Consider the following 27,688-nt stretch of genomic DNA (forward strand, 5'->3'; position numbering starts at 1 on the left):
ATATTTAGAATTCCATGTTATTAGTTTTTTTATGCATTTTTCTTATGTTGGTATTGAAACATTTGACGAAAATTCCTAGTCTATTAAAATGATACAATTCATATGTTTATTTTGTATCGATATTTAATTTTTAATTTATAATTTAAAAACATATTATTTTTTTTTCTTAAAAATACTATAAATTGTTTTTATATTATATTAATATATAATATTTGATAAAATATAATAATATATACTGAATAAAACTGAAATAAAATTGATATTCAAGTTTTTTTACTCGTTGCTTACGATTACATGTATTGAGTAATACATAATTGAATAATATGATATATAATAATATATACAATAAATACAATATATTGAATAATATGATATATAAATTGAATAATAAATCTTTCGTAACATCTTTATAGTAAATTTCAAAATGAAAAATAAAGAAAAAGGAAAATATTAAAAAAAGAAAAAAGTAAAGAATAAAAAATGAAAAAAGAAAAGAAAAAGAAAAACAAATATAAAATATAATTTAAAAAAGAAAAATTTAATACTTTTCTACACACTGGTTTTGTGATATATAGGCAAGCAGACTATAAATGTAGCAATGTATACTGGCTGCAGCGTTATATCGCACCGTAAGAATAGTTGCAGCGGCGTTCCGCTCGCTGCCTATAGTCGCCATTGTTTCTTAAAGTGAGCAAATGAATAAACGAACAAAGAGACTAAAATTAATATACAATAGTGAATATTGTATTTCCTTATCAATAGAAACTGATTAAAAATTAGGAATAATAAATAGCATGTTCTATGCTTTAAATTTTATGTTATTTTCTTATTTACTTGTGTAGAATTAAAAAAATCGACAAAAGAATTTAGAAATCGCATTTTGAAGATAAAAAATACATTCAATATTTATTTCTTAATGTGATGCTTTCATAATTTCTGCAGTGATAATAATGGTGCTAAGTGTTCTTCCATGCTAGAATCAGTGAAAGAAAAATCTTCATTAATAGACAATCCAATTATATTTAATGCGTTTCTTTGATTGCTGATTAATTGAATTAATTGTTGCAGGAAAAACTTTTAACAATTAAAAAAGTCAAAATTTCATTTCTTGCAGTCATTCTTTATTTTTTTCTTTTTTAAAAATTATTGTTTATATAGTGTTACAAATTTTGTAATTGTTAATTATTTATTATTATTATATTATAATCTGCTTGAAGCAAATTCGAAAAATATTTTTATATCTAAAAATTGAATTTTGTGGAACATTATGTGATACTTTCTAGATCTTACTATTTGTTTCTTCCATCATTTTCGTTTGTGATGATCAATATAAAAAGGTTAGTATTTCTAATATCAATAATAAAAGTAAGAAAATAATAAATTTAATTATTCAAAATTTGTATCATCTTGTTTTGACAAATAGATTTAATTAAATTAGGATGGATATACATCTTAACATTAATACAAATTCGATTAAACACATTTTGATAGAAAAAACAATAATATATGTTATGAAAATATTCTTTTAGAAATAAAATATAAAAATTAAAAGGAATATAGAAATAAAAAAAATTTGATTTTTTTTAATTTTAAAAAACAATAAATAAGACTAATAAATGAAGTAAAAATTTAACATTTAGAATTATTGGTATGCGCAGATCCATTCCTATTCGCGCATCGTACGAATAATAGGGTATGAAAAAATATATACAATGCACAAGATTCGCGGTAAAGAAAACACTGAACGAAACCAATTGAGACACGTGTACTTTGCTAAATAATGCATTTTTCTCGGAAATTTTCTCCTGTCAAATTTTTTACATACGTTTTTTTCAATCATTAATAATTGTAACATTTCCTTACATTTATTTCATTATTATGATTTTTTTATTTTAAAAAAGTATATGAGTAATGTATTTAAATTGTGATATTGCGGAAATTTTATAATAAGAATGATACAAATAATATTAACAATTTAAAAATATTATATTTATTATATTTATTTATAAAATAAATATATATATAAATATTTATAAATAGATAATATATATTTTTATAAATGAAACCATTGTTTATTGTATATATACTATTATCATTTTATGATATTTTAATCTTTTATATAATACATTAAAATTCTACTTTTATTATATATGAAAAAAAATTTTTTGTGGTTGAACAAAAATGATTAAATTATTTTATAATGACTGCAAATGACGAAAGCAATAATAATAATAACAAAGATTATTTATTATCTACTATATTCAATTATTTATAATATCTATTTATAATATTTATTTTATTATTTCAGAATGCAAGAATTTTTTTTATATCAAGAAAAACGTCTTTGCTATATGGCAACAATGTTAATATTGTTGCTATTATATCTAAGTGATGTACATCTTGCAAATGGTAAGTATATATAAAAATTGTTCGTATCAAATCAAATGTAAAGCAAATTTTAAAGAATATTATGTTTTATTGAATTGCAGAAAAATAATTAATTCTTGTTATCTTTGTGATTTAATATAATAGAACAATTTATTTTTCTTTTTTATAAATTATTATAAATTATTATATAATAATATGTGAAATTATATGTTCGACAATATATTAGGATAACAGAACAAATACCATTAAAAAGTGCAAATTTCTATTTAATAGACAAGAATAGTTATTTGATTCAATTGCATTTTTATTTTTGAAGAAGTTAAATATTTATAAAAAAATTCACAATTAAAATGATATTAAAGAAATAATTGAAAACAAGTGAAATAACAAATAATGTCTTAAAAAATTATCTTAGGCTTATGCGAGTTTCCCATTGCATGGACTGGAGAATGGTATCAATATGGAAAACCGGTATCAATTACTGTAAATGCAACATTTTTGGGTGAAAGAATGTGTGTAGAACGATCAGAACATTCTTATATTGTATAGTAAGTATTGGAATAATAATACTTTTGAGAATAAATAGATAGAAAAAGATTAATATACAAGATACAAGCAAAATTATATAATTGTTATATAATATTTCAGCGGTGATAATTGTTATTATTGTATAATTGTTAATGATCGACATGAGAATGTGATTCAATTTCGTGAAGGTTAGTCCAAATTTTTTTGCAAGAAATGTATGTATTATAATTTGATATTTTGTTTCTCAAATGTAGTTTATTTTCTTTTTTCTGTCAGGATGGTGCAATTCTGAACAAACCACTTTGGATGATATGTGCTCAAATACAATTAAATCCGATGATACTTTATATTCAATGTTTCGTGTTAATTCTAAACCAATACCTTGCCCTTTCAGTGGACCATCATTTACATTTACCTATGATAAAGGTTTTGGTGAATGTGCAATGCCTATTAGTCTTGGAGAAAAATGCACTGATGAAAGTAAATTACTTCTTAAATATCAGGCTTGTCCGGATATTGAACGAAGTGAGAGTAACAGTAAGTTATTGTTATAAATTGATTATTGAATATGCATTATTATTATAAAAATAAATTTCTTGAATAAGTATGTTTTTATATTATTTTTATATATTATTTTATATATTTTATATTATTTTTATTGATATGCATTTTTTTCATATTTTAGCGGAAGAATTACAATGTCTTGCTGTATGGAACGATGGTCGTAATAAATATCTTGTTGGAACGTTGAAAGGAAGAAGTATATCGGGTGCTGAAAAAACATATAGGTATATACTATATATAGGATAGACCAAGACAAATTGATACAGTAAAATTATTTGCACATTCTATATATACAACTAGATTATAGATACATATTGATATATATATAGTTTTCATATTTATATAGATATATATTTTTTATTTAATTGCTGTTTATAGAATGTCAATATTACATTGTTTTTATTTCTATGGAAAAAAATTTTTATGTCGATTTTTTAATCTGTTTAGAGATATTACATAAAATTTTATAATTCAAATTAGTCTACTCTTTACATTAAATTATTTAAAAATAAATACTTTTTTTTTATTTTATTTATATATATATTTTTTTATGAAGATATTTTTATGTAATAATTTTCTGTGAGGCATATTGATACATCTTCTTTGAAATATGTTGTATCAATTTGTTCCAATTATTTCTAATTAGATTTTTTCTTTTTTTTCTAGAAAAATGGTTCACAATTATGTAAAGAATATTATGATGAAATATTCTAAGATATTTTTGACAAAGCTTGTACTACAAAAGAAGGCTCATTATCAAAATGCAAATATATATAAAACAGATAAAATGATTTTATTAAGACATATTACTAAAAAAAATAGGAATCCTGATGTAAAAATAAATTACTCGAAATATTATCAAATTTTAAATAATAATTTAGAATATAAACTATAATTATATTATAATCAACATGACTGAAGTAACATATTTTAAGTAATAAAAATAGTTATTAAGTGATGGAATAATAACAAGATATTTTACATATGTATTAATATTTAATAACAGAGCAGTATCAACTTGTCCTGCTATGGGGTAAGTTGATGCATTTTGATTTCATTAAATAAAAATTTTCTAATTTATTTTATATGTATTTTCTCAAATATTCACATATAGAAGAGCCAATATTTTAGTATATTTATTAGGTAATTAATTTAAACAAAAATTGAAAAAATTAGAAACTGAGAAATGTATCAACTTGTCTCGGTCTTTCCTATATGCATGTATATTATTAGTCATTATTAATATAATAAAAATTGATTTTCATATTCAGTATCGATTTTTTTTATTTTTTTTTGAATTAGATGTTTTTTATATGAAGAAAAAACACATCATCAGGGGAAAGTAGTTTATTTACTCGCTCAATCAGGCGAGCCAACTTGTAATGGCTTAACTACTGTTTCTGAAGGATCACCAACTATAAAACTTACAAAAGGTATATAAAAATTTTTTGTTTTGATCAAAAATTTTAATTTTTTATATTATTTATAGTTGATAAAGAACATAACAGATGCAAATATCCTTCATGGATTACTGAACATCATGACTGGCGTTCTTTAGATGGTTCTAAAATTTATCATTTCACAAATAAAAATGCAACACTTAAAATTAAAATACAAAAAGTTGATGGAGATATGTTTCACGAAGAAAAGATTGTCTGTCATAATTTAGAAAAACTATATCCGACAGAAAATTCACAAGGTCATAAAGTAAAGTTAATTGCTCATGTTACTAGTGGATGGTAAGTAATGATTATAGCATGTTACAGATCTATAAACTATAATGTATAATAAGAATATTTTATTACAGTGATATTGGTTATGTTTGTATGATATTTCACAAAAGAGATCAACATATTATAGAGTTACAGCAATCAAGTAAGTTCAACTTGACATTTTATTTTTCGAACACTCAAACTATATTACTTTATTATTTTAAAAATTAAACATTTTTAGATCAAAAAGCTATAATGCCAGATGAAGCATGTTCTCTTATAGATACATCTACAATGCCATATACCACTTTAATAAGTAAGTAACTTGAAATTTAAAAGAGTATATCTGTTAAAATCATGTTTTAAGGTATTCAAAAGTGAAATTTCTTTTTTTTATAAAATTGCCATGATTATGAAAAGATTATAAAATGAATAGTATATGAATTTTTGATATAAAATAAAATAATAAAAAAGGATGAATTTCTCATTTTAGTAAACAATAATAAAATTTCTAAATCATTTTAAAAAATGATTTTGATCGTGCTTTCTCCAAATATCAAATTTTCTCATAATTTTTATATTAATATTTCATCTCATTTTATATTAAAAGTCATATATTACGTGCATAATATGTTATTAAATACACATTTAAGTAAATATAATATAATAAAAATATATTCAATTCATAAAAATATGAGACATCTTCGGAGGGTGGATTCTAGATATCAAAAAATTTATATGTACATATATTCGATAAAATTTAACGAGTTAATTAAGCATTTTAAATCTGTAATAGATAAAGTAAGAATATTTAACTAAGTATGCAGTAATAATACTGTATTGCAATGTCGCTTATGAGTCGCTAACAGAGTCTTTTAATGAAAGTAAATACATTAATATTCTTTTATATATAAATTATTCTGAATTTTTTACTATTTCAATGTAATGTAATATATAATGTATGTAAATATCATATAATATAAAATAATTAACTGTGCAACATTCTTATATCTTTAGTTTTAAAAAAAAAATTTGTTATACAAATCGAAATTTATGTAACTTGTTATTTAATAAAAATTTATCTCGAACAAATTATAGCAAATTCCATAATATTCGACGTTACATGATGATATTTTAAAATCATAAATGAATCATTGTATTATATTCAATTTGCCATATTTGCCAAATCTAAATAGAAGCAAATCAAAGCTTACTTATAAAATTTCGAATTAAAAAGATTGAATGTTTTTATACGCATAATTGCTTTTTGATTATTTTTACATATATATCTGAAGTACTAAAACTACTATTTGAACCTATTTAAATTTCAATTATTAAACCAAATAAAATTACTAATAAATTTTTATCTTTATTTCACTTATATTCAATATTTCTTATTCTTATGCAAAGAGAAATAATCGATTTGAATATTACATATTAATATCACATATCCATAAAAAATATATTCATATAGCAATTTTATATTTATATTATATACGAATGAATATTATAAATTCATTAATTTTTTTTTTTACATGTTTATTTCTTATTTATATGAAAGACCAGAACAAAGCAATACTTTAGCAATAGGAGATTATTGATTTATACTTTTTATAAATATTTTTGTATTTAATACACACAAACATAAGATTCGATTTCGAATATTTTTTTTTTTATATTGATATTTTTATCTTAATTTTTCTTTCTATCTAGATTCTTTTTCTAATGCTTATAATCAGCGTTCAATTGTTAGCAATGCTATTTCAGTAATACATTATCCTATCGCGAAATTCAAACAAAATTTTAATGAAAAAATAAAATATATAAAATTAAAAGTTATACAATAATAAATAATAATCAATTACCGAAATAATTTTATTTAAAGAAGTTTATGTGAATAATGAATAAAAAAAATATCGCTAATATGAATATCGCAATAGAAACATGAAAAAGAAAAGTGCAATCCTTATATGATTTTTTTAATGGATATAAAACGCGGTATTACATATAATTAAAATATAAATATTAAATTTTGACTATTATTTTTTTCTATTTAATAATTTTATATTGAAATAAAAAATATTGAATTTAAATGAAATAGAGATAAAGATTTTTCAATTGATCTGTAAGCTTCAAATTAATCCAAGTATCATTAATGACTTTCTTGTATATATGAATAGAAGAAGGAAATTTATAATTTGCAATTGAATATATAAAAAAATACATTCAATCTTTCTAATTTGATCTTACGGGAATTTTGATTTGCTCTTATGGATTTCGATAAATAATCAAGTCATTAAGTGTCATACAATAATTCAGTTATGCATTTAAATAAAATGGTATACATTAATATTGTGAGATTTACTGAAATTTACTCGAGATAAGTTTTTATTAAATAAGAAGTACCTAATATTACGATATACTGGAATTCAAAAATAATCATTTATATGTAAAAGAATGTCAATTTATTTATTTTCATTGAAGAGCTCCGCTATTGCAATACGATACTGTGCATCTAATTGAGTATTCTCACTCTTTCGCCATCTCACTTTAAAAATAATAATAAAAATAAACTTAAAATACTTATAACTCGTTTATTAAACTTGATCGGACATATATGTATATGAATTTTTTTCATCGTTTTGAAGTCTAGAACTCACTCTGAAATTAATCCATATTTTTATAAACATCTTGTATATAGGAATTTTTATTTGTATTTAAATAAAACAATGGAAAAAAATTATATTTGTAATTTAATTTAATACTAAATTATATCAATAGTGAAAAAAATATTAAAATTTAATTTTCACTAATTTTTAATTTTTATAATATTATGATACTTTTTTTATCTAGAAATAATAATAGTTATTTGAGGAATCTAATTTTAAAAAATTAGACATTCACAGAATACTTAATTATAATTAAGCAATAACAAATATACGTTGAAAACAGGTAAATGCTCTTATTATAAATTTTGCAAATAAAGTAAAGCGAAATACGAAAGGATTACGTTTTTATTCGATAAAAAATTAAGAATTCATTGTTGAAAAGATTATTGTTATTAAAAACTTAAAATTTTTTTTTATAAAAATATATAGCAGTTTTATTGATAATATAAAGGAAATATACCACTAAATGACATATTTATGTTTACTTAGTGAAATTTAAAGTTTTTGTAAATGGTAATTTTTTATTACAAGATTACAGATAATATTAACAATTTTATATGTACTATTGATAGTTTAAAGGCATATATATATAATAAGCTCAATAGATCATCAAAAAATGCGATAATTGGAAAAAAGGAATATCTCGAGAAATTCTTATTTAAAAAATTTCTCAATTTCAATTAAATGATTACAAAATATAACATATATAAATCCATTTCTTATTATATAGGTTCTTCATTACGTCAAAGAAAATGTCCTAATCCTGGACGATACATTATACTTGGACCGTTTGATATATCTACTTCGTTTCATCAACAACATCGTAGTGAAAGACATTCTAGAATTACTAAAAGAAGAACTTGGCATGAAGATGTACCTCAAAAAGAATTACATGAACAACATCAACAAATACATCATCATAATCATCATCATCATCATCATCATCATCAGCATCATCAACAACAACAACAACAACAATATGAAGGAGAACATCATCAACAACAAAGAGGAGATTGTAAGAATACTAATGTTCAAATAGGTTGTGTCTCATCAAATCAGACAGAAATTGTTATTGGAAAAACATGTGATACTGAAGAAACAAGTAAGTATTCTTTATATCATTACTTATTTTTTATATTTTTTATTTACATGAATTTTAAATATAAAAAAAATGAATAAATATTATTATTGTAGCATATTTTTGTCATGGCAGTTGGGAAGAAAAAGATAGTTGGTATACAATAGTATCACTAAAAACCAATCAAGCTTCTTTAAGTTTCGAACAAACTTTTTGTTTCTCTATGCGATTTAGTAATAATATAGAAAAAACATCTATGACTACAAGAGCGGTTAAAATGAAAGTCTCTGAACAGAAACTTTGGTTGACTAAATTAGATCGCATCTGTCGTAGAGAACAAGTTGAAGATGAACGGTCTTATACACTTATTAATCAAGGTATTTCAAACGAAAAATGTAAATTAGTTTTTTTTTTTATTTCCAACTTTTTTTAGTTTTTTTTCCTTCATATATTTCTTCGTTGTATTTACAGTTGTTTTGTGAAATATTTATTGCAATATGAAACGTTTTAGATTATGATCTAATAATAATTTTATTATTATTATTTCAGGCATTTGCGAAGACGTGGAAAAAGCGTATTCCAGTTTAGCATCACTTTTTTCTAATTCTAGAATCGTATATATCGCAGTTGTAGGAAATTATGCTGCATACATATTTTTATTAAGATGATATGCCACTTCCACGTGAATTAATATTTTTAATGGAATTCTTTTTTTTATCTTATTAATAATTTTTCTTCTTCTTGTTCCTCTTCTTCTCTTCCTCCTTTTTCTTCTTCTTCTTCTTCTTCTTCTTCTTCTTCTTCTTCTTCTTCTTCTTCTTCTTCTTCTTCTTCTTCTTCTTCTTACTATTATTATTCAAACTGGATTCAAACTAAACACAGAAAACGATCAACAAATCCATACGATATTTTAATTTTTGTAAAAATCAAAATTATTTTTAATTTTTTTAAGAATCAAAATCAAGAATGAATAGTTTTATTTAATTGATTAGGTTTAGAAATTCGTGACATATCAGGGTTTAATTTATAGTATTTTAATTTTTATAATTTTTTTGATAGTAGTTAATAATTTTTTCATTTTCATTTCAATTCTTCTTTTTACAAAGAAAATTTTCGCGCTGCTCTCTTTCTCTCTCTCTCTCTCTCTCTCTCTCTCTCTTATATATATATATATATATATATATATATATATATATATAGTGTATGTTCATAAATACGGGATTTGTTCTAGACTTCAAAACGATGAAAAAAATTCATATACATATATGTCCGATCAAGTTTAATAAACGAGTTATAAGTATTTTAAGTTTATTTTTATTATTATTTTTAGAGTGAGATGGCGAAAGAGTGAGAATACTCAATTAGATGCACAGTATCGTATTGCAATAGCGGAGCTCTTCAATGAAAATAAATAAATTGACATTCTTTTACATATAAATGATTATTTTTGAATTCCAGTATATCGTAATATTAGGTACTTCTTATTTAATAAAAACTTATCTCGAGTAAATTTCAGTAAATCTCACAATATTAATGTATACCATTTTATTTAAATGCATAACTGAATTATTGTATGACACTTAATGACTTGATTATTTATCGAAATCCATAAGAGCAAATCAAAATTCCCGTAAGATCAAATTAGAAAGATTGAATGTATTTTTTTATATATTCAATTGCAAATTATAAATTTCCTTCTTCTATTCATATATACAAGAAAGTCATTAATGATACTTGGATTAATTTGAAGCTTACAGATCAATTGAAAAATCTTTATCTCTATTTCATTTAAATTCAATATTTTTTATTTCAATATAAAATTATTAAATAGAAAAAAATAATAGTCAAAATTTAATATTTATATTTTAATTATATGTAATACCGCGTTTTATATCCATTAAAAAAATCATATAAGGATTGCACTTTTCTTTTTCATGTTTCTATTGCGATATTCATATTAGCGATATTTTTTTTATTCATTATTCACATAAACTTCTTTAAATAAAATTATTTCGGTAATTGATTATTATTTATTATTATATAACTTTTAATTTTATATATTTTATTTTTTCATTAAAATTTTGTTTGAATTTCGCGATAGGATAATGTATTACTGAAATAGCATTGCTAACAATTGAACGCTGATTATAAGCATTAGAAAAAGAATCTAGATAGAAAGAAAAATTAAGATAAAAATATCAATATAAAAAAAAAATATTCGAAATCGAATCTTATGTTTGTGTGTATTAAATACAAAAATATTTATAAAAAGTATAAATCAATAATCTCCTATTGCTAAAGTATTGCTTTGTTCTGGTCTTTCATATAAATAAGAAATAAACATGTAAAAAAAAAAATTAATGAATTTATAATATTCATTCGTATATAATATAAATATAAAATTGCTATATGAATATATTTTTTATGGATATGTGATATTAATATGTAATATTCAAATCGATTATTTCTCTTTGCATAAGAATAAGAAATATTGAATATAAGTGAAATAAAGATAAAAATTTATTAGTAATTTTATTTGGTTTAATAATCTGAAATTTAAATAGGTTCAAATAGTAGTTTTAGTACTTCAGATATATATGTAAAAATAATCAAAAAGCAATTATGCGTATAAAAACATTCAATCTTTTTAATTCGAAATTTTATAAGTAAGCTTTGATTTGCTTCTATTTAGATTTGGCAAATATGGCAAATTGAATATAATACAATGATTCATTTATGATTTTAAAATATCATCATGTAACGTCGAATATTATGGAATTTGCTATAATTTGTTCGAGATAAATTTTTATTAAATAACAAGTTACATAAATTTCGATTTGTATAACAAATTTTTTTTTTAAAACTAAAGATATAAGAATGTTGCACAGTTAATTATTTTATATTATATGATATTTACATACATTATATATTACATTACATTGAAATAGTAAAAAATTCAGAATAATTTATATATAAATGAATATTAATGTATTTACTTTCATTAAAAGACTCTGTTAGCGACTCATAAGCGACATTGCAATACAGTATTATTACTGCATACTTAGTTAAATATTCTTACTTTATTTATTACAGATTTAAAATGCTTAATTAACTCGTTAAATTTTATCGAATATATGTACATATAAATTTTTTGATATCTAGAATCCACCCTCCGAAGATGTCCCACATTTTTATGAATATTATGTAATTATATTCTTTCTTATTTTATTATTACATTAATCAACTTTTATTATCGTACTTATACTAATTGCTAATTGTTGATGTAATTGGAAGAAGAGTGATTTTGTATCAAAAAATAAATCGAATTTATAGAATAAAATTTTATGCTATGTTTTCTAGAAAATCAATTTTAAATATTCAAGACATAGTCAAGTGATATGTATTTGGCGAATATTTAAAATCAATTTTCTATAGTAGAAAATAAAATCTGATATAAAAAAATTTTATTCTATATTTTCGATTTACTTTTTTTTATGTAGAATCATACTTTTTCTAGTTATACCATTAGTTATGCAGAACCATGTATATGTTGATTCAGTCTGATATAGGTAGGGATGTACTTAGATCTTAGATTTTAGATCTTATGCCCGTCCGTTTCATATAATGGTCGAAATTTTGCCGGAAAATATCTATTTACATCCTATAAATCTGTATATTTGCACTTGTATTTTTTATATAAATATATGTTGAAAACGAGCAAAAAATTTGCTCATATATTAAGAAACACAAGTATTAATTTCTATTTAAGGATAAAAACAACGATACCTCGATCATTTTTTGTGAGACCGAGATTAAAGATTTAAAGTATACAGTATAAAGTATATACTATATTAACTGACAAAATATTATGCACCCGCTTTTTTTGTAAATATAAGCAGGGTATAATGAAATAAGACCATGTTCGATTCATCACGAACAAAATTAATGTAATCCTATAATTGCTAGTTTGATTAATTTAATGTGTAACAGTAAGAAAGAAAATACTTTTTATCTCTTAACCAGCTACATTTTGTATATAATAATTTAAAAATTGTATAAAGATTTTTAAAAAGGGTATGAATTATATATACTTACATAGTCAGTTATCATAATTAAATATCGAGTGTTACTTTAGAAGTGATTTTTTACCACGTTCATTTATTATGAAAAATTGATGAATCGAAAAGAATGATAACGAAAGAGTAACACTCGATTAATGCATTTCAAAATACGCAAAATAATGTATGGTCTAATGCGATTGATTAAAATTCGTTAAAATACAATTAAAATATAAACTGGAATTGCATCAGCGATCTATGATGCTCTTGTTTTCTTTTATATATTGATAACGCATTGTGCCTAATCAAAATATTATTTTTCTTCGATTAGTGACAGATTTTCTTACGATGAGAGTATACTATTTATTAGTCTCATTGTATTTTTATCTATTTGTTATTGTTCATAAATGAAAATAGAGTGTAATTATGCTGAATTTAAAAATAAACGCGTGTAAACAAAAAAAAGAAAATATATATATATACGATATGCACGCGTTCACACATACTCTCAGATACATATACACATATACACATCATGCATATAATATATATATATTATATTATATTATATAATAATATATATTAATTATATTTATAATATATTATATTATAAACAATTGAGACTGTTCTAAAATTCGTATAATATTCAAGTACGATAATGTGCTGGTTCTAATCCGTAAGATAGATAAATTTTTAAGATAAATTCTTATTTTTATACGCATAAAACTATCGTTCCAAGCTCGATCCTTATTCTTCACTATATATTTATATTTACTTTTTTATTTGATTTATTTTATTTTATTTATTTACTTCTGATGAACTCAAAATTTATTTCTACTTCACTAAGTTCCTGATATGTTACGTACTCATTTGATAGAAATTAAACATATTTTATCGTGTGTCTTATTAAACTTGATTTGATCTATTTTATAAATACAATTTAACATGTTTTGATAATTATTAACGATCATATCCTTTTTTATATATACATGAAAAAAATGAATGAAAGAAAATTATTGTTGTTGTTGTGGAGTGAGTATTGATAAATCACGTAAAAATTAGCAAAATTAATATTAATCAAGTTAGAATTTAAATATTATAATTAAATATTATAAATTTAATGTACATTGAAATTTTTATACTTTCTATGTAAATAAAATTCGATGTAAGCATAGAAAAAAATACTCATGATTCAAATAATAATTTTTTACAAAAAATTATATGTTATATTTACGTATGCAATTTTTTTACATTTTTTATATTGATTGAATGTATTTATTAATTTGAATGTAAAATTAAAAAAGAAAAAGAAAAAGAAAAAACAGTTAAAAATAACCAATATATATACTTAAGAATCATGATTTTTTTATTTATTAAAATAATATCACTGCAACAACGACAATGGTGATGATAACAAGAATAATGAATAATGAAAATAAAGATAAAAGCAAGAAGTATACAAGATTTCAACTTCAACTAAAAACTCACATATTATTTATGTTACAAGTATTAAAGTAATAAAAATGAGTGTATTCTATTGAAAATGGATCGATTATATAAGTATTATAAAAAAAGATAAATACAATAATATATTAGACAATATATATTGTTTAATATGTATATACAATTGCTTTTTCTTTTTAAATGAAAAATCAATGAAAATACAAAAGAAAATTATTGCGAAATAATATAATAGATTTCGATTGTAAGAATAAGTAAAAAGAGATAGAGATTATGATTTAGTGATCTGAAATAGAATATTGTCACTTTTGCTTTGTAAAGATTCCTGATTAAAATTCTAATGTATACTTATGTTATACTTATGTATAACATTCATTATTATATTTTGAATATGAGAAAATATACATATATTATACTATCATATAAAGAAATCTATGCATATTTTATCTTACACGTAAGTAAATACTTACATTTGTATAAATGTACAAATGATTATTATTATATGTAAAAAAAAAGATATCGTTTAATTAAGATGCAATATTGCATGTGAATGTTATTATTAATTATATTATATCTATAAATATATAATCAATAACGAGATTTTCTTTAATTGAAATGAACAAAGACAAAAAAAAAATTATAAATTATTTGTTGTATATTGAATTTGTTTTGCAAATAAGATTTTTTCATAGTAATTTATGTTTTATACATTTATTTTCTTTTTTTAATTTTTTTTTTTTTTTATTCATATTCCATTATCCATATTCATGTTTTATTCAGTATATTCTATTATATTCTCTTATAAATATGAAAAATAATATATCCATAAAATATATACGAAAATACGTGGAACGTAAAAATTGATAAAAATGTGTCTAATGTTTTGATAAAGCGATCGATCAACTTGCATATGTTTTGATTTAACATGTATGTGTAACCGCGTTAAATCGTTTGATTATAGAGACTGTGTGAGTATCTTCCATTTACATATTGTTAACCTTGTGTTCTCTCTCTCTCTCTCTCTCTCTCTCTCTCTCTCTCTCTCTCTCTCTCTCTCTACGTTTCTGTCTCTATTTTTTTTTCTTGATTGGAAAAAATATTTTTTAGTTATTAGAAATTATTTTTTTAAATTTATGATTACATATTTTATATGAAGAAAAAATGAAAAATGTAAAATTGAAAAGTAGAACGATGGAAGATAAAATGTAGGGCAAAGATGAGGTGAATGGCACTAGTAATATAGAAAATGGTTGTGCATCTGCGCAGATGTACAGATTTATGAGGTTCAATATTTTGTCACGAATATGGTCTTTATTCAAAAGAATTCACTCGATGTTGTGCATATCTCATAAAATTACTCAATTTTTGATATTATACATTTGATATTATTCAATAAAATGATTAAATTTCATTTGTTTATTATATATATATATATATATATATACATATATACATATATACATATATGTATACATATATACATATTTATAATATTTTTTTATTTTTTTTTTTATGCAAGCAAATTATAAAATCAGTCAACTGGTTGAAAATATTTATACTTATACTATTGCATACTTAATTTTAATTGAACTAAAATTGATAATTCTTTATTTTTCTCAATTATAATGTTATTTATATGATTTATATGATATATTTAATTATATGATATCATTTATTTTTTTTTTCTCTTTATATTTTTCTTCATTTATTTATTTATTTATTTTTTTTTAATGCTTAACATCGTGCATTAAACAATATTTAAAAAATATAATATATAATTGATTTATTCATTTATAAAATGAGAAAGATTTTTAACTTAGATTTTTAAAAATAAGAAAAAATTTATTTAAACTTGTCCATTTAGTATCAATACAAGAAATAGGAAAAATAAATAATTTTGACAAACGGAAAATGGAGAACGCAAAATAAAAAATTTTTGAAATAATACGAAACAAAATAAATTGAATTAAATAAAAAAGAAAACAATATAATAATAGAAAAAGCTAGTTAATAGAAAAAAACAAAAGAAATGAATAAGTGGGGGGATGGTGCAGATTGGTTGCGACAGTGCTGCTAGTTTAGCAGTTTTCACCCTTTGCAAAAGCGCAAGCGCTAATATCCTTTCCCGAAGCTCTTACTACACGCCAGTAATCCGTGGAATGTGAAGGTAGAAAGTGCTGTTATTTCAAAGGGATATAGCAGGTATTATTTCAAAGGATTATAATAAATATTATTTCAAAGGAATATAGCAAATCTCTCCTGTTATCTTTCATATTATGAATTATAAAGAAAAAAAAAATGTTATTTTAATGATATTTTGATCGATCTATTAGGTGTGGATTGTTTTTTGTTCATTTGATTTGTATATTTTTTTTCTTTGTACATTTCCATTTACAGTATTGTTCATTATTTCATCACGATTGATTATTGTTCTTTGATTCGTTCAATCATATTGTATTATTCGTTTTTTTTGTTTTATTCATGCAAATATGTAATTGCTTCATAATGCATTATAAAAAATTATAAAAAATAAGAAATTCAAATTCTTTTAAACTCGCTCATAAATTTATTTAAATTTCATCTTTTAAGTTAAAATCTGCAATAAATATATATATATATATATATATATATATATATATATATATATATATATATATATACATATATAGCAAAGTGCATCTCTATAAATAAAAAAAAATAAGACAAAAGAAATTAATTATAAAAAACGGTTTGTTTTTTAAAAATTGCGAATATATATAATATAATGTAATATATACTGTGAATATGTGAATATATTTATATAAAAACGTCAATGGCGTTATAATTAGCGTGCATATCTTGTTAAAAATTGAGTAATTAAATTACAATCAATGAAATGATATATTATTGATAATCATTGATTCTTGTAATAATATTGATAATTATTATTTCTGATTTCTAGATATATTTACTTTGATTTATCTTTGTGCTTTTTATTTTTATTTCGCAGATTTTGTTTTCGATACATAGTAATAATTAATAAGTTTAATGATTATACGAAAAAAATTTTGTTTAACCTAAAAGAAGAAGAAAAAATATCAACTTAATGAATATTTGTTAATAACAAGTTTTAATTAATTATGGATGTGGAAAGATTAAATATTTTATACATATGATTCCGTAAAAGAAAGTAATATTTGGTAATGTAGTTATCAAATCAAATCTAAAACGATATAAATATTCATTTGTATGATGAATCCATTTGCATTCTTATTACATATATTCATATATTTTAGTGGTACATTCAATGAAATTTAATATTAAATTCTTATTGGATCTTACTTAAATGATTAAGAAATAAAAGATTCTGCAATTATTCAAATAGCATTTGAAACTTCAGATGAATATATCATTTTGCGTTACAGAGACGCAGCTCATAAATCAATGGTTGATCGAAGAAAAAAGGTTATTGGTATGAAGGAGAATAGAGGTGAAAATCGAATAGGATAGAGATGTGGTGTTCAAATTTCATATGGATGATCAGCCAACTATATAGAAATTTTCAAATAAAATTCAATTAATAATTATATGATATATTTGAAAAATATATAAATGTTGATTAATATATTACGTTATTTCGGTGATCTGGGTTAAAAAAAAAAGAAAATAAAATTAATATTACGTATTGTAACATATTTGAATCTCTTTTCTTCTTTTCAATTTTTTAATCGATATATTGCAAAAAACTGATTGTTAAGTAAATAATAGAAAAAAAAGTAAAGAAACAAAAAGTAAAAGTAAAAAAAGATTAGGAATAAAACAAGTGTAACAAAAAAAGAAAGAAAATAAAGGGAACGAATATTATATAAAAGAGAAATAAAAAGGAAGAGAAAGAAAAAAAGAAAGTAATTGAAGAAGAGAGAAAGGGTGCGAGGCATTGCGAGGACCAAATAAAAGAGCCTCGTGACGGAGGGGCTTCGTACGGCCCTGGCGCGACTGCGGCATTGCACCCCCACAGGGGGTTCTTTGCCAAACTCACCAAACTCTCCTTCTACACCGGAACATAGAAATCACGTGAGTACTAGAAAAATAAAAATATAGAAATAAATTGATATAAAAAGTAATAACAATTATTTTTTGCGTTATCGATTCGAAAACAGGGATGTCTGGTGGATGGTCGTGGGTCAAATCGTAGAAGCAGTGGCAATTCGAGGAATAATGATGGGACTGATTCAACAACGGCTGAATCACAGTCGCAAACATCACGTGTTTCTAATGCTACGCATCGTTATAATGGAACAGAAAATTCCCGCGAAACCGATTTATTGTCGCATGCTGCCTCTGCGTTACGGAGATTGCACTTTAAATCTGCAGGCGGAAGTCGAAGTTGCCGCACTGTTCCGAAAGTTGTCGTCATGGGATCGAGTACTGCTTCCGAAACAACAATTAACACTAGTACTGATAGTGCTAATACAATGCTTACAATGGTAAAATTATATAAATTAAAATTATGCTATACTATAAGAAAATAAAAATATTAATATTTATAATTTAATATTTATAATTAATTTTATAAATTAAGAATAAAGAAAAAGTATTTGATTGTATAGGTAACAACAACGGATGGAGAACAACCAGATGACAGTTTTGATTTAATGGACATTCCATCGGAGATGTCACCATCAACTGCTGCTACATCATCGATGGATGTACCATTATCTGAACCAATTTTATCTGCTCCACTTCCTTCATCTTCGCCAATTCCAACTTCTTCCTCTCCATCAATGGAATATTCAACTGAAGATGAGAAAGGACTTAAAATGTGTCCACCTTTAACTGGCACTGGTTTGAAATCAGATATACCTATTACTTGCCTTGACATTCGTGCATCTAGTATTTCAAATCTCCTTGATGAAACCGATGCTCCTTCAATTGATTCAACGCCTATTATAATCCATAGTACTGTCAATGAAACTATCAAGGTATCTGTTTCCGGAAGAACTCCACCTCTTCCAGACCTTCGAACAACAGACTTTTTTAGGTTTGTATATCATCTTTTTTTTTACGTTTTCGTCCATTTTTTTTTTCATTTTATTATTCTCATCATCTCAGAAAATGACTAAGTATAAAAATATGGATAGTATCTGATATCCTATTTCATATCACGTATTTTTATAATTGGGTATATCTATAAACACATCTACAATCGAATTACGTAACCACAAAAAAAAACAAATGAATATATAAATTGTGATTAAATAGAACGATGCGGGAATGATGATTTCAAAGCATTGGCAAATTCATATCTTAAATAATGTTAATTATTGACAAAATATATCTTTATAATTTACAAAAATCAACGCTATTATTAATATATTAGGCACAACAAACGGAAATTCTTATTTTCTTTCTGACATTTTCTTGGAACACTATTATATATTTTATTTCCACATTGATTATTATTATTAGTATTATTATTAGTATCAAATTTTGGACTTTTTTTTCAGCACACCTGTAAGAGGTTCGATCGATGCTGGTCAGTCAGAGAGAGATAGTTCAAATTCGATGTTAACATTAATCGTCGGTAGATCTCGAGAAGATGGAAATCGAGAAAATCGATTAAACGATATTATATCTAATGAGAGAAAATATGAGGAAGGAAAGCTGAATATGAACGTCACTACAAATCCTTTGGATATATCGTTAATAGAATCTCGTACTAATAATGATCAGTCATCCGACAGCTCTGGAAGACCTAGTAGTAGTTCGACTAAATCTCGAAGAAAAGCAACTGGTAAGTCACAATAATTGTTATAAATGAACAATAAAGCGTTATTATTTTGTCGATTAAATTAATCAATCACGTTTGTTTAAAATATTTCAATAGGGATGGATGATTTATTCCCTTACAATAATTTGTAAGAATCTATAGCACGCGAAAAAATAAAAAATAAAAATACAAAATAACAAGAGACAAAAAAATGGACAACATAGAGACAGGTTTTTGCAATTGTTCTCGTTAAGAATATCAATTGTATTGTTTTCTTTCAGAATCGCATCCCCTCGTTTCAACCATTCATTCATGGGTCAGGCTCTTTTTCCCGTTTTGCGCAATAGGTATAAAGTTGATTGTGATCGAATTCTGCTTCGAGATATTTATCTCGGAAACCGAGAAATCACTAGACTAAATATACTTAAATATAATTAAATTCTAGAATAACGAATTAATTTAAAAAGAAATAAATTGCGATGATCAATTACTGATTGGACTCGGTTAGTGGTGTCTCGGATTTCTGGTGGTCTTGTCTACGAAATTAATTTCACGATTACCTTCGTTTTCGCTCCTTGTCGTATATAGCATACTGTTATAGCATTTTCTTGTACATATACGTTCGGAAATCAAAGTATGAGCAATATTAGCAGTCATTTTTGTCATTTTTAGTTGATTAATTTCAATTTTGCATCTCTGATTTTTCGATTTCTTCTTTTCTTTATTTTTCTTCCTTTTTTCCTCTCCTCCTCTTCCCCCCCCCCCCTCTCTCTCTCCTCGTCACAGATAGAAAATGATAAAATAATTTAATTTATATTAAATAAAAAAATATTTATGTATATATTTGTAATAGTTGTAATATTGATCATTGAGGTATATAAGAATCGATATTAATCGAAAAAAGAAAAAAAAAAGACGCATAAAGCGTGAGGTGAAAAATGTTGTAAGTACTTAGAAAGGAATATCTCGAGGAGAGGAGAACCATCATTCACAATCTTTTCGTTGCATCGCTGTGTTTTCTCGAAGCTTGAGGTGATAGTATATTGCGATATCCAAAAGCGCATGATTTGCCGATTTTTATCAGTTAGCTATAATAATATAGGTGATAGTGCCTCGATTTGTCATATTGCAAATTTCATTGAATTGCCGCCCTTAATCTCAAGAGTATCTATATATTCTTTTTTTTCTAATTGTTTTTTTCTTTATACTGAAAAATTTCTTTAATGAATATTATATTTATTTTTATCTTGCATTCGATTTCTCCACATTTATGATATTTTTTTATGATACGTTTCTTGTTGAAGATATTGAAGACAAACAATATTTATAATATTTTTCGCTTATTTTTATCTTATTTGCTATTATTTTTCTACATTTTTTTGTAACATTGTTTCGAATTCATATTTGATATTTTAGTTTATTTTCCTGTGAATAATCTTATATTATATATAATCTTATTTATATATATTCGCTTCAAATTGTTTGATCATATATATCGATTTTTTATTAATTATATTGTTACTATTCAAAAATAAGAAACAAATTTTTGAAATATTAACAATGAAAAAAAAGGGCAATACAAGTAAAAGCAAAAACAAATCGATGAAAATATATGTATAATTCTATAAAATTAATATGACTATTAATGATTGAAAAACATTTTTTGGTACAGTTTTGAAAATTAATTTTATGATAACTATTCTGGGTGGCAATTCTGCTTGAAAAATGCACGCCTATATGTTCAAAGCTTTAAAAAGACTCTCCCGGCATCGCACGTTTCTCGATCGAATGAAGGAACGCTTATGAAATTTGCGGCAACGAGTAATCCATTCTTTACACCAAATTATCATAGAGATAGAAGATCGGTGAAAATCAAAATAGTTGGTAAAGATGCAAAAACGACGAACGGAAACGGAAATAAGGAAAAAAAAAACTGATAAAGATAGTGAAGGTGAAGATGAACGTAATGATAGTGGTAATAGTGGTAATATATAGAAGTGAAGGTGAAGGTGGAAAAAAAATTAAATGGTGAAGGATAAAGAGAAGGAGAAGGAGGAAATAAAAAAAAGTGATGAAGGAAGAGGAAGAAAAGGTACAAATTATGGAAGATTGAACGATGAGCATGATCAATTCCGTGTTCGTTCGTGCAATCAGTTCCTCTCGATCGATCGCGTATTAAAATACATCTTACACAAGCGAGAAGAGAAATTGGCAAAAATGAAGATAGGGAACGCGGGCAGATTTATGACGGGAATATCAACCCCGCGAAAAGGCAAAAAAGAGATATGTGTGGAAATAAAAAGTAAAAGACGAAAAAATATTTGATATTCGGTGCTCGGAGATCTTTTTGTAAATACCAAACTAAATCACAGACAAGATTGAGGGACGAAGATAACGGATGTTTACTTTCTAATATCGAAAAGGAGGCAACACGAGTGGAAATAAGAGATCAACGCAAGCGGCAACGATTGTGGTTCAACAACCATCACTCTCATTGGACGGATCGAGTGGAGCTGCTACGATACTGCTACATCCGGAGTTGGATGTTAGACGTCGAGAAGAAAATATGAGACAATTATTAGATGTTGCGAATACATTGACATTACAAGAGATACACGACTTTGAAATGAGGTTGGATTATAATCATTATTATCATATAGTTTACTATAATTATTCGTTATGTTTATTCATGCGTATTTATATTTTGCAACAATACAATTTTATTCTTCATTTATTATTTATTATTCATTTATTATTAAATTTAATATTATTGATATTATTATTATTTTTTAGATATGGCAGTCCACATCACAGTAGATCTCAATCGGTTAAAACTCCTGGAAGTCGTTCATCTGGTAGACCAAATTATTTATGTCTTCCTCAACAGAGATCAAGAGTTGCAAGCATGCCAAACACTGGTGTAGAGGAAGAATATTACAGGCTTCGACATTTCAGTATAACTGGTAAAGGAATTGTAAATCGAGGAGATTCGTTGAAAAGTCGAAGATCTCGATCTAACAATAGCGTTGCTTCGAGCAATTCAAGGTGAGATTTTCTTATTTTATATCTCGTTTTTCTTTTTTCTGTCGAAAAAAGAAAATTAAACACAATTAAAATTAAAATATCGAGACCAAATGAAATGGAATAGAAGAAAACGACGACAATCGGAAAATAGAAGGAGAAACAATAATAATAGTATAGTAATAGAAATAGTAGTAATAATGGTGATTGTAGTAGTAATAATAATAATAGTAATAGAAGCAGTAAAATAGTAATAATAATAATACTAATAGTAGTGGTGATAGTATTAATAATAGTAGTAGTAATAATAATGGTAATGGTAATGATAGTGGCAAGTAGTAATAATAATAATGATAGTAGTAGTGATAGTAATAGTAGTAATAATAATAATAACAGTAATAGCAGTAATAGTAGTGATAGTATCAATAGTAGTAGTAATAGTAGTAATAGTAGTAGTAGTAGTAGTAGTAGTAGTAGTAGTAATAGTAGTAGTAATAGTAGTAGTAGTAGTAGTAGTAATAGTAGTAGTAGTAGTAGTAGTAGTAGTAGTAGTAGTAGTAGTAGCAGTAGCAGTAGCAGTAGCAGTAGCAGTAGCAGTAGTAGTAACAGTAGTAGTAGTAGTAGTAGTAGTAGTAGTAGCAGTAGCAGTAGCAGTAGCAGTAGTAGTAGTATTAATAGTAGTAATATTAATAGTAGTAATAGTAATAGCAGTAATTGTAGTAGTAGCAGTGGTGATAATAGTGTAGTAGTAGTAGTTGTTGTTGTTATTATTGTTGTTATAGGAGGAGAAGGAGAAAAGAAGTAAGAAGAAAAAGAAGATGAAGAAAAGAATAACAAAGAAAAAAGGATTTTGGAAATTAAAATTTTATTCGATTCTACTCTAAATCGAACGCGTGAGTTTACGTGTAGCATTGAGCATTTAAGCGACGTAGACACACGTGTTGGACCTTAGAGTAGAATTTAAATGCTACATCAAAAATATATCAAGAACAAATTTCCATCGTTTCCGATTGTCATCGAGATTTTTTTATAAAATATAAATTACTTTGAAATAAAATTGAAGTTAAAATAATATTAAGCAAATGATATAAACAATAATAATAGCATAATAAAAAATCACAAATTTATTTGATTGTTGATGTAATATATAAATATCGATTATATAGTACTTCTTTCTTTCTCTGTTTTTTCGTCCTTTTATCGGTTCTTCCATGGCGTGATTATCAATGATGGTACAGCACGGAACATCTAACAGCTTCGTATCCTGGCTCAGCAAGAAATTCAGCTGCGGGTTCATTGGCAAGTTCCCGTGAAAGCAGCGCGTCTCAGGGACCAACGCCATATCGTGTTTTAATGCTGGGAGCTCCAGCCGTAGGAAAAAGTTCGTTAGTTTCTCAATTTATGACATCGGAATATCTTCATGCATACGATACATCAATTGGTAAATAAAATATATTCATTATGTTTCAATAATGATTATTTTTTTTTCATTTTCTTTTTTATTCTAAATCCTCAAACTTCTTTTTTTATTTTTTTTTCTCACGTTATGATAAATTTTATTTTAAACCTCTACATTTTTATTCTTTCTTTATAGATGATGAATCAGGCGAGAAAACTGTTAGCGTCCTTTTAGCTGGGGAAGAATCAGAACTGACTTTTATCGATCATTCTAGCGCGGAAATGACGGTACGTAATGAAATATGTAATTACATGTGAAAAATGAAAAGAAATATCGAAAAAGTCAAGTTATCTTTTAATTATTCGAATTTTCTTTATCAAATATTCCCATTCAATAGAAAATTTAGTCATTATAAGATAAAATATATTTGACACAATTAAATTTCAATATATTCATAATAATAAGATGCACATATAATGTAATTTAATCAAAATTAAATTATAATAAAAAGAAAAATAAAAAAAAATAGATAGATACATAAAATTAATAAAAAAAAAATAAAAAAGAAAAAGAGACAGAAAATAAGATTGAATAAGAGAATGTGAAAGACAAGAAATAATAGTGTTCGGTCGAATGTACTAAATATGAAGCGTGTTAATAAAGCTCGGTATGTCATGCTGAATAGCGATTGACAAGCATCGAACCATAACTATCGGTCAACCGTAAAACGGTCCAGAGATCGATTGAACCATCGAACCGCGATATCGTGTATATGTATGTGATCAATATGGATAAAAATCATAATATAAATCAGTTTACAGTTATTTTTCGATAATTTAGATTATATATTAATAATAATTTATATTTAGTATAATGTGTGTCTCAACAAAGAAAAACAACAATTTAAAAATTGAAAAATAAATTGATGGGGAAAGAATGAATGAATGAATGAGTGAATGAGAAAAAGAACTTTTGATAATTTTAATAACTATTATGATTCTCGACTGTTATTCTTATTATATATATAAGAATATATAATATATTCTATTAATGAGATTTATTTCGAAAGAGATCGCGAAAGAATTGTAAATTATTTTTAGAATCTTGTTCAAACATATGAAATCAGATAAAAGAAAAAAATATTTCACATTAATTCATCGAATATAATCAATATAGACTATGTGATTAATGTTTTAAATATATTGATAATCATAATGAAAATTATTGAATTACTTCTTGTAAAATTTCTTCGAATAATATTTTTTATAGCCGGAAGCTTGTATAACTACGTATGAACCACATGCTTATTGCGTCGTCTACTCTACAACCGATCGAGCTTCAATACGTGTAGCAGAAGAAGTTTTGCAAACACTTTGGCGTAGCGATTATGTATCAGCTCGAGCAGTGATCCTTGTTGGAAATAAAGTTGACCTTGTTCGCAGTCGATTGGTCTCAACTGAAGGTAAGAGGCTATATAGGATCCCCAACTTTTGTGCTTAGTCTTTCCATATTAACTATATCGTTACTTAAATTTAATAAATTTCTTTGAAGTTTTCAAATATGTAAGAATATGAAGAAATATCGACTTTCCATCGTACATAGATTAGATTAATAAAATCGATATCAAAATAATATTATTTTGTATTAAGTATGTCGTTTTAAGTATGTATTTTTCTTCTCATTCTTTCCATATTTTTAAATAAGCATATTAGCATGTGATTTTTTGACTTGAAACGAAATAACGAAAATAAATAACACGAATATCTTTATATCTCTATGTTATAGAGGGAAAATCTATGGCTACATCTTATGATTGTAAATTTATTGAAACATCCGTTGGGATCAATCATAATGTTGACGAACTTCTTGTTGGCTTACTTACACAAATTCGGCTGAAGCTTGAAAATCCTGAAAGAACAAGAGATTTATTTCGGAAGAGATCGCGAAAAAATCGTAGTAAATCACCTTTAGGATCTTGTTCTGAAAATAATTCGCCGAAAAAATATCGAGGTAGTCGTACAAGTACCAGTTTGAAAGTACGAAATTTATTAGGTAAGGTATGGTCAAGAGATAGTAAATCTAAAAGTTGTGAAAATTTACACGTTCTTTAATTGTTTGGACGAAGAAATGCGACACGGCTTTTTATTATTAGTCAAAATGTCAATTAATCATTAATTTTCAATTTTTATTCTATTCTATTTCTATTTTTATTCTATCTCTTTATTTTCATTATATTTTCTTTTTTTTATTTTTCTTCATGTCTTTTCTTTTATCCTTTTCGCATTTATTCAAAAACATATGCATCACACATTTCTTTATCTTTCTTTTCTATTTTTATTTATTTTTATTTTTTCTCCATTTTGTATTTTGAATTTTGCAAAGAACATTTGTCAAATCACAAATCAGATTTTTTTCTTTTATGTTTTATTCTTATATTATCATTTAGTTTCTTTTAATGATAAAAAAACAAAATACATCAATCATCAAATTATAAATAATTACAACCAAAATAAAAACATATTATAAGAACAAGGAAAAATGGACCAATGCAAATAAATTCAGTTTCAAATTTATAAAATTTAGCATTTCAATTATTATCGAATAGTCAATTATTTATGTTTGCGAATAAATATATACAAAAATATTAGATATAAAAATTCACATGTGTATACATATATTATGTACAAATAGTATTTAGAATATATTTATCAATTTCTCATTTCTACAGTACGTATCTTGTTATTAGACGACACCTGTAAATATTTTCGTGTATATATATTAATATGCATTTTACATTCATAATATCTCTAACATTTTATACATTGAATCATTTTCTGTAAAGTAATAATATTTCTTGTAATAATTTATATTAATCATTATATTATAGTGATCAAAAGTAATTTTAATAGAAAATTAACATATTAGATAAAAAATATATTTAAATATATAATGGAATAGCTTAAAAATGTTTATAATAATGAAATTGTATTGGAAAGAAATTATGGGAAGATTTCTATCATAAATAGAAAATAATTTTAGTAAGTTTTTTGTTTTTCTTTAA

General features: G+C 24.1%; 2 protein-coding genes across 6 annotated transcripts; both read left to right on the forward strand.

Annotated features, from left to right (window-relative positions):
• Window positions 1-262: 262 nt before the first annotated feature.
• On the forward strand, window positions 263-9,644 carry LOC100864924 (uncharacterized). Of its 4 annotated transcripts, XM_086916708.1 has the most exons (14): window positions 263-687; window positions 1,284-1,337; window positions 2,309-2,409; window positions 2,804-2,936; window positions 3,037-3,104; window positions 3,193-3,453; window positions 3,602-3,704; window positions 4,783-4,913; window positions 4,970-5,219; window positions 5,288-5,355; window positions 5,434-5,508; window positions 8,592-8,963; window positions 9,056-9,316; window positions 9,489-9,644. In XM_086916708.1, the coding sequence occupies exons 1-14, from the start codon at window positions 599-601 to the stop codon at window positions 9,605-9,607; spliced, it is 2,085 nt and encodes a 694-aa protein (XP_086772834.1). In that variant the 5' UTR covers window positions 263-598; the 3' UTR covers window positions 9,608-9,644. The 4 variants fall into 4 exon arrangements, with proteins under 4 accessions (XP_086772834.1, XP_086772835.1, XP_086772836.1 ...); XM_086916709.1 differs by lacking the exon at window positions 1,284-1,337; XM_086916710.1 differs by lacking the exons at window positions 263-687; window positions 1,284-1,337 and adding an exon at window positions 1,698-1,765.
• A 6,866-nt stretch (window positions 9,645-16,510) lies between these two features.
• On the forward strand, window positions 16,511-27,352 carry LOC100865163 (uncharacterized). Of its 2 annotated transcripts, XM_031919462.2 has the most exons (12): window positions 16,511-16,660; window positions 17,863-18,511; window positions 18,598-18,924; window positions 19,048-19,478; window positions 19,945-20,231; window positions 20,489-20,554; window positions 22,631-22,838; window positions 23,001-23,252; window positions 24,467-24,669; window positions 24,823-24,914; window positions 25,897-26,089; window positions 26,413-27,352. In XM_031919462.2, the coding sequence occupies exons 3-12, from the start codon at window positions 18,853-18,855 to the stop codon at window positions 26,736-26,738; spliced, it is 2,130 nt and encodes a 709-aa protein (XP_031775322.1). In that variant the 5' UTR covers window positions 16,511-16,660; window positions 17,863-18,511; window positions 18,598-18,852; the 3' UTR covers window positions 26,739-27,352. The 2 variants fall into 2 exon arrangements, with proteins under 2 accessions (XP_031775322.1, XP_031775324.1); XM_031919464.2 differs by lacking the exon at window positions 20,489-20,554.
• Window positions 27,353-27,688: the final 336 nt, after the last annotated feature.

This window comes from Apis florea, unplaced genomic scaffold (genome assembly GCF_048593485.1).
Source record: "Apis florea isolate Af1SG1 unplaced genomic scaffold, ASM4859348v1 contig_3803_pilon, whole genome shotgun sequence".
Taxonomy (NCBI): Eukaryota; Metazoa; Arthropoda; class Insecta; order Hymenoptera; family Apidae; genus Apis; species Apis florea.

What these genes read in the sequence shown, in the direction of transcription:
- LOC100864924 (XM_086916708.1), top strand. Translation starts at nt 599, where the DNA reads ATGTATACTGGCTGCAGCGTTATATCGCACCGTAAGAATAGTTGCAGC. An exon ending in GCTCATGTTACTAGTGGATG is followed by an intron (nt 5,220 to 5,287) that starts GTAAGTAATGAT and finishes ATTTTATTACAG; the next exon opens with TGATATTGGTTATGTTTGTA. An exon ending in ATGTGATACTGAAGAAACAA is followed by an intron (nt 8,964 to 9,055) that starts GTAAGTATTCTT and finishes TTATTATTGTAG; the next exon opens with CATATTTTTGTCATGGCAGT.
- LOC100865163 (XM_031919462.2), top strand. Translation starts at nt 18,853, where the DNA reads ATGGGATCGAGTACTGCTTCCGAAACAACAATTAACACTAGTACTGAT. An exon ending in TTTCCCGTTTTGCGCAATAG is followed by an intron (nt 20,555 to 22,630) that starts GTATAAAGTTGA and finishes AATATCGAAAAG; the next exon opens with GAGGCAACACGAGTGGAAAT. An exon ending in GTTGCTTCGAGCAATTCAAG is followed by an intron (nt 23,253 to 24,466) that starts GTGAGATTTTCT and finishes ATGATGGTACAG; the next exon opens with CACGGAACATCTAACAGCTT.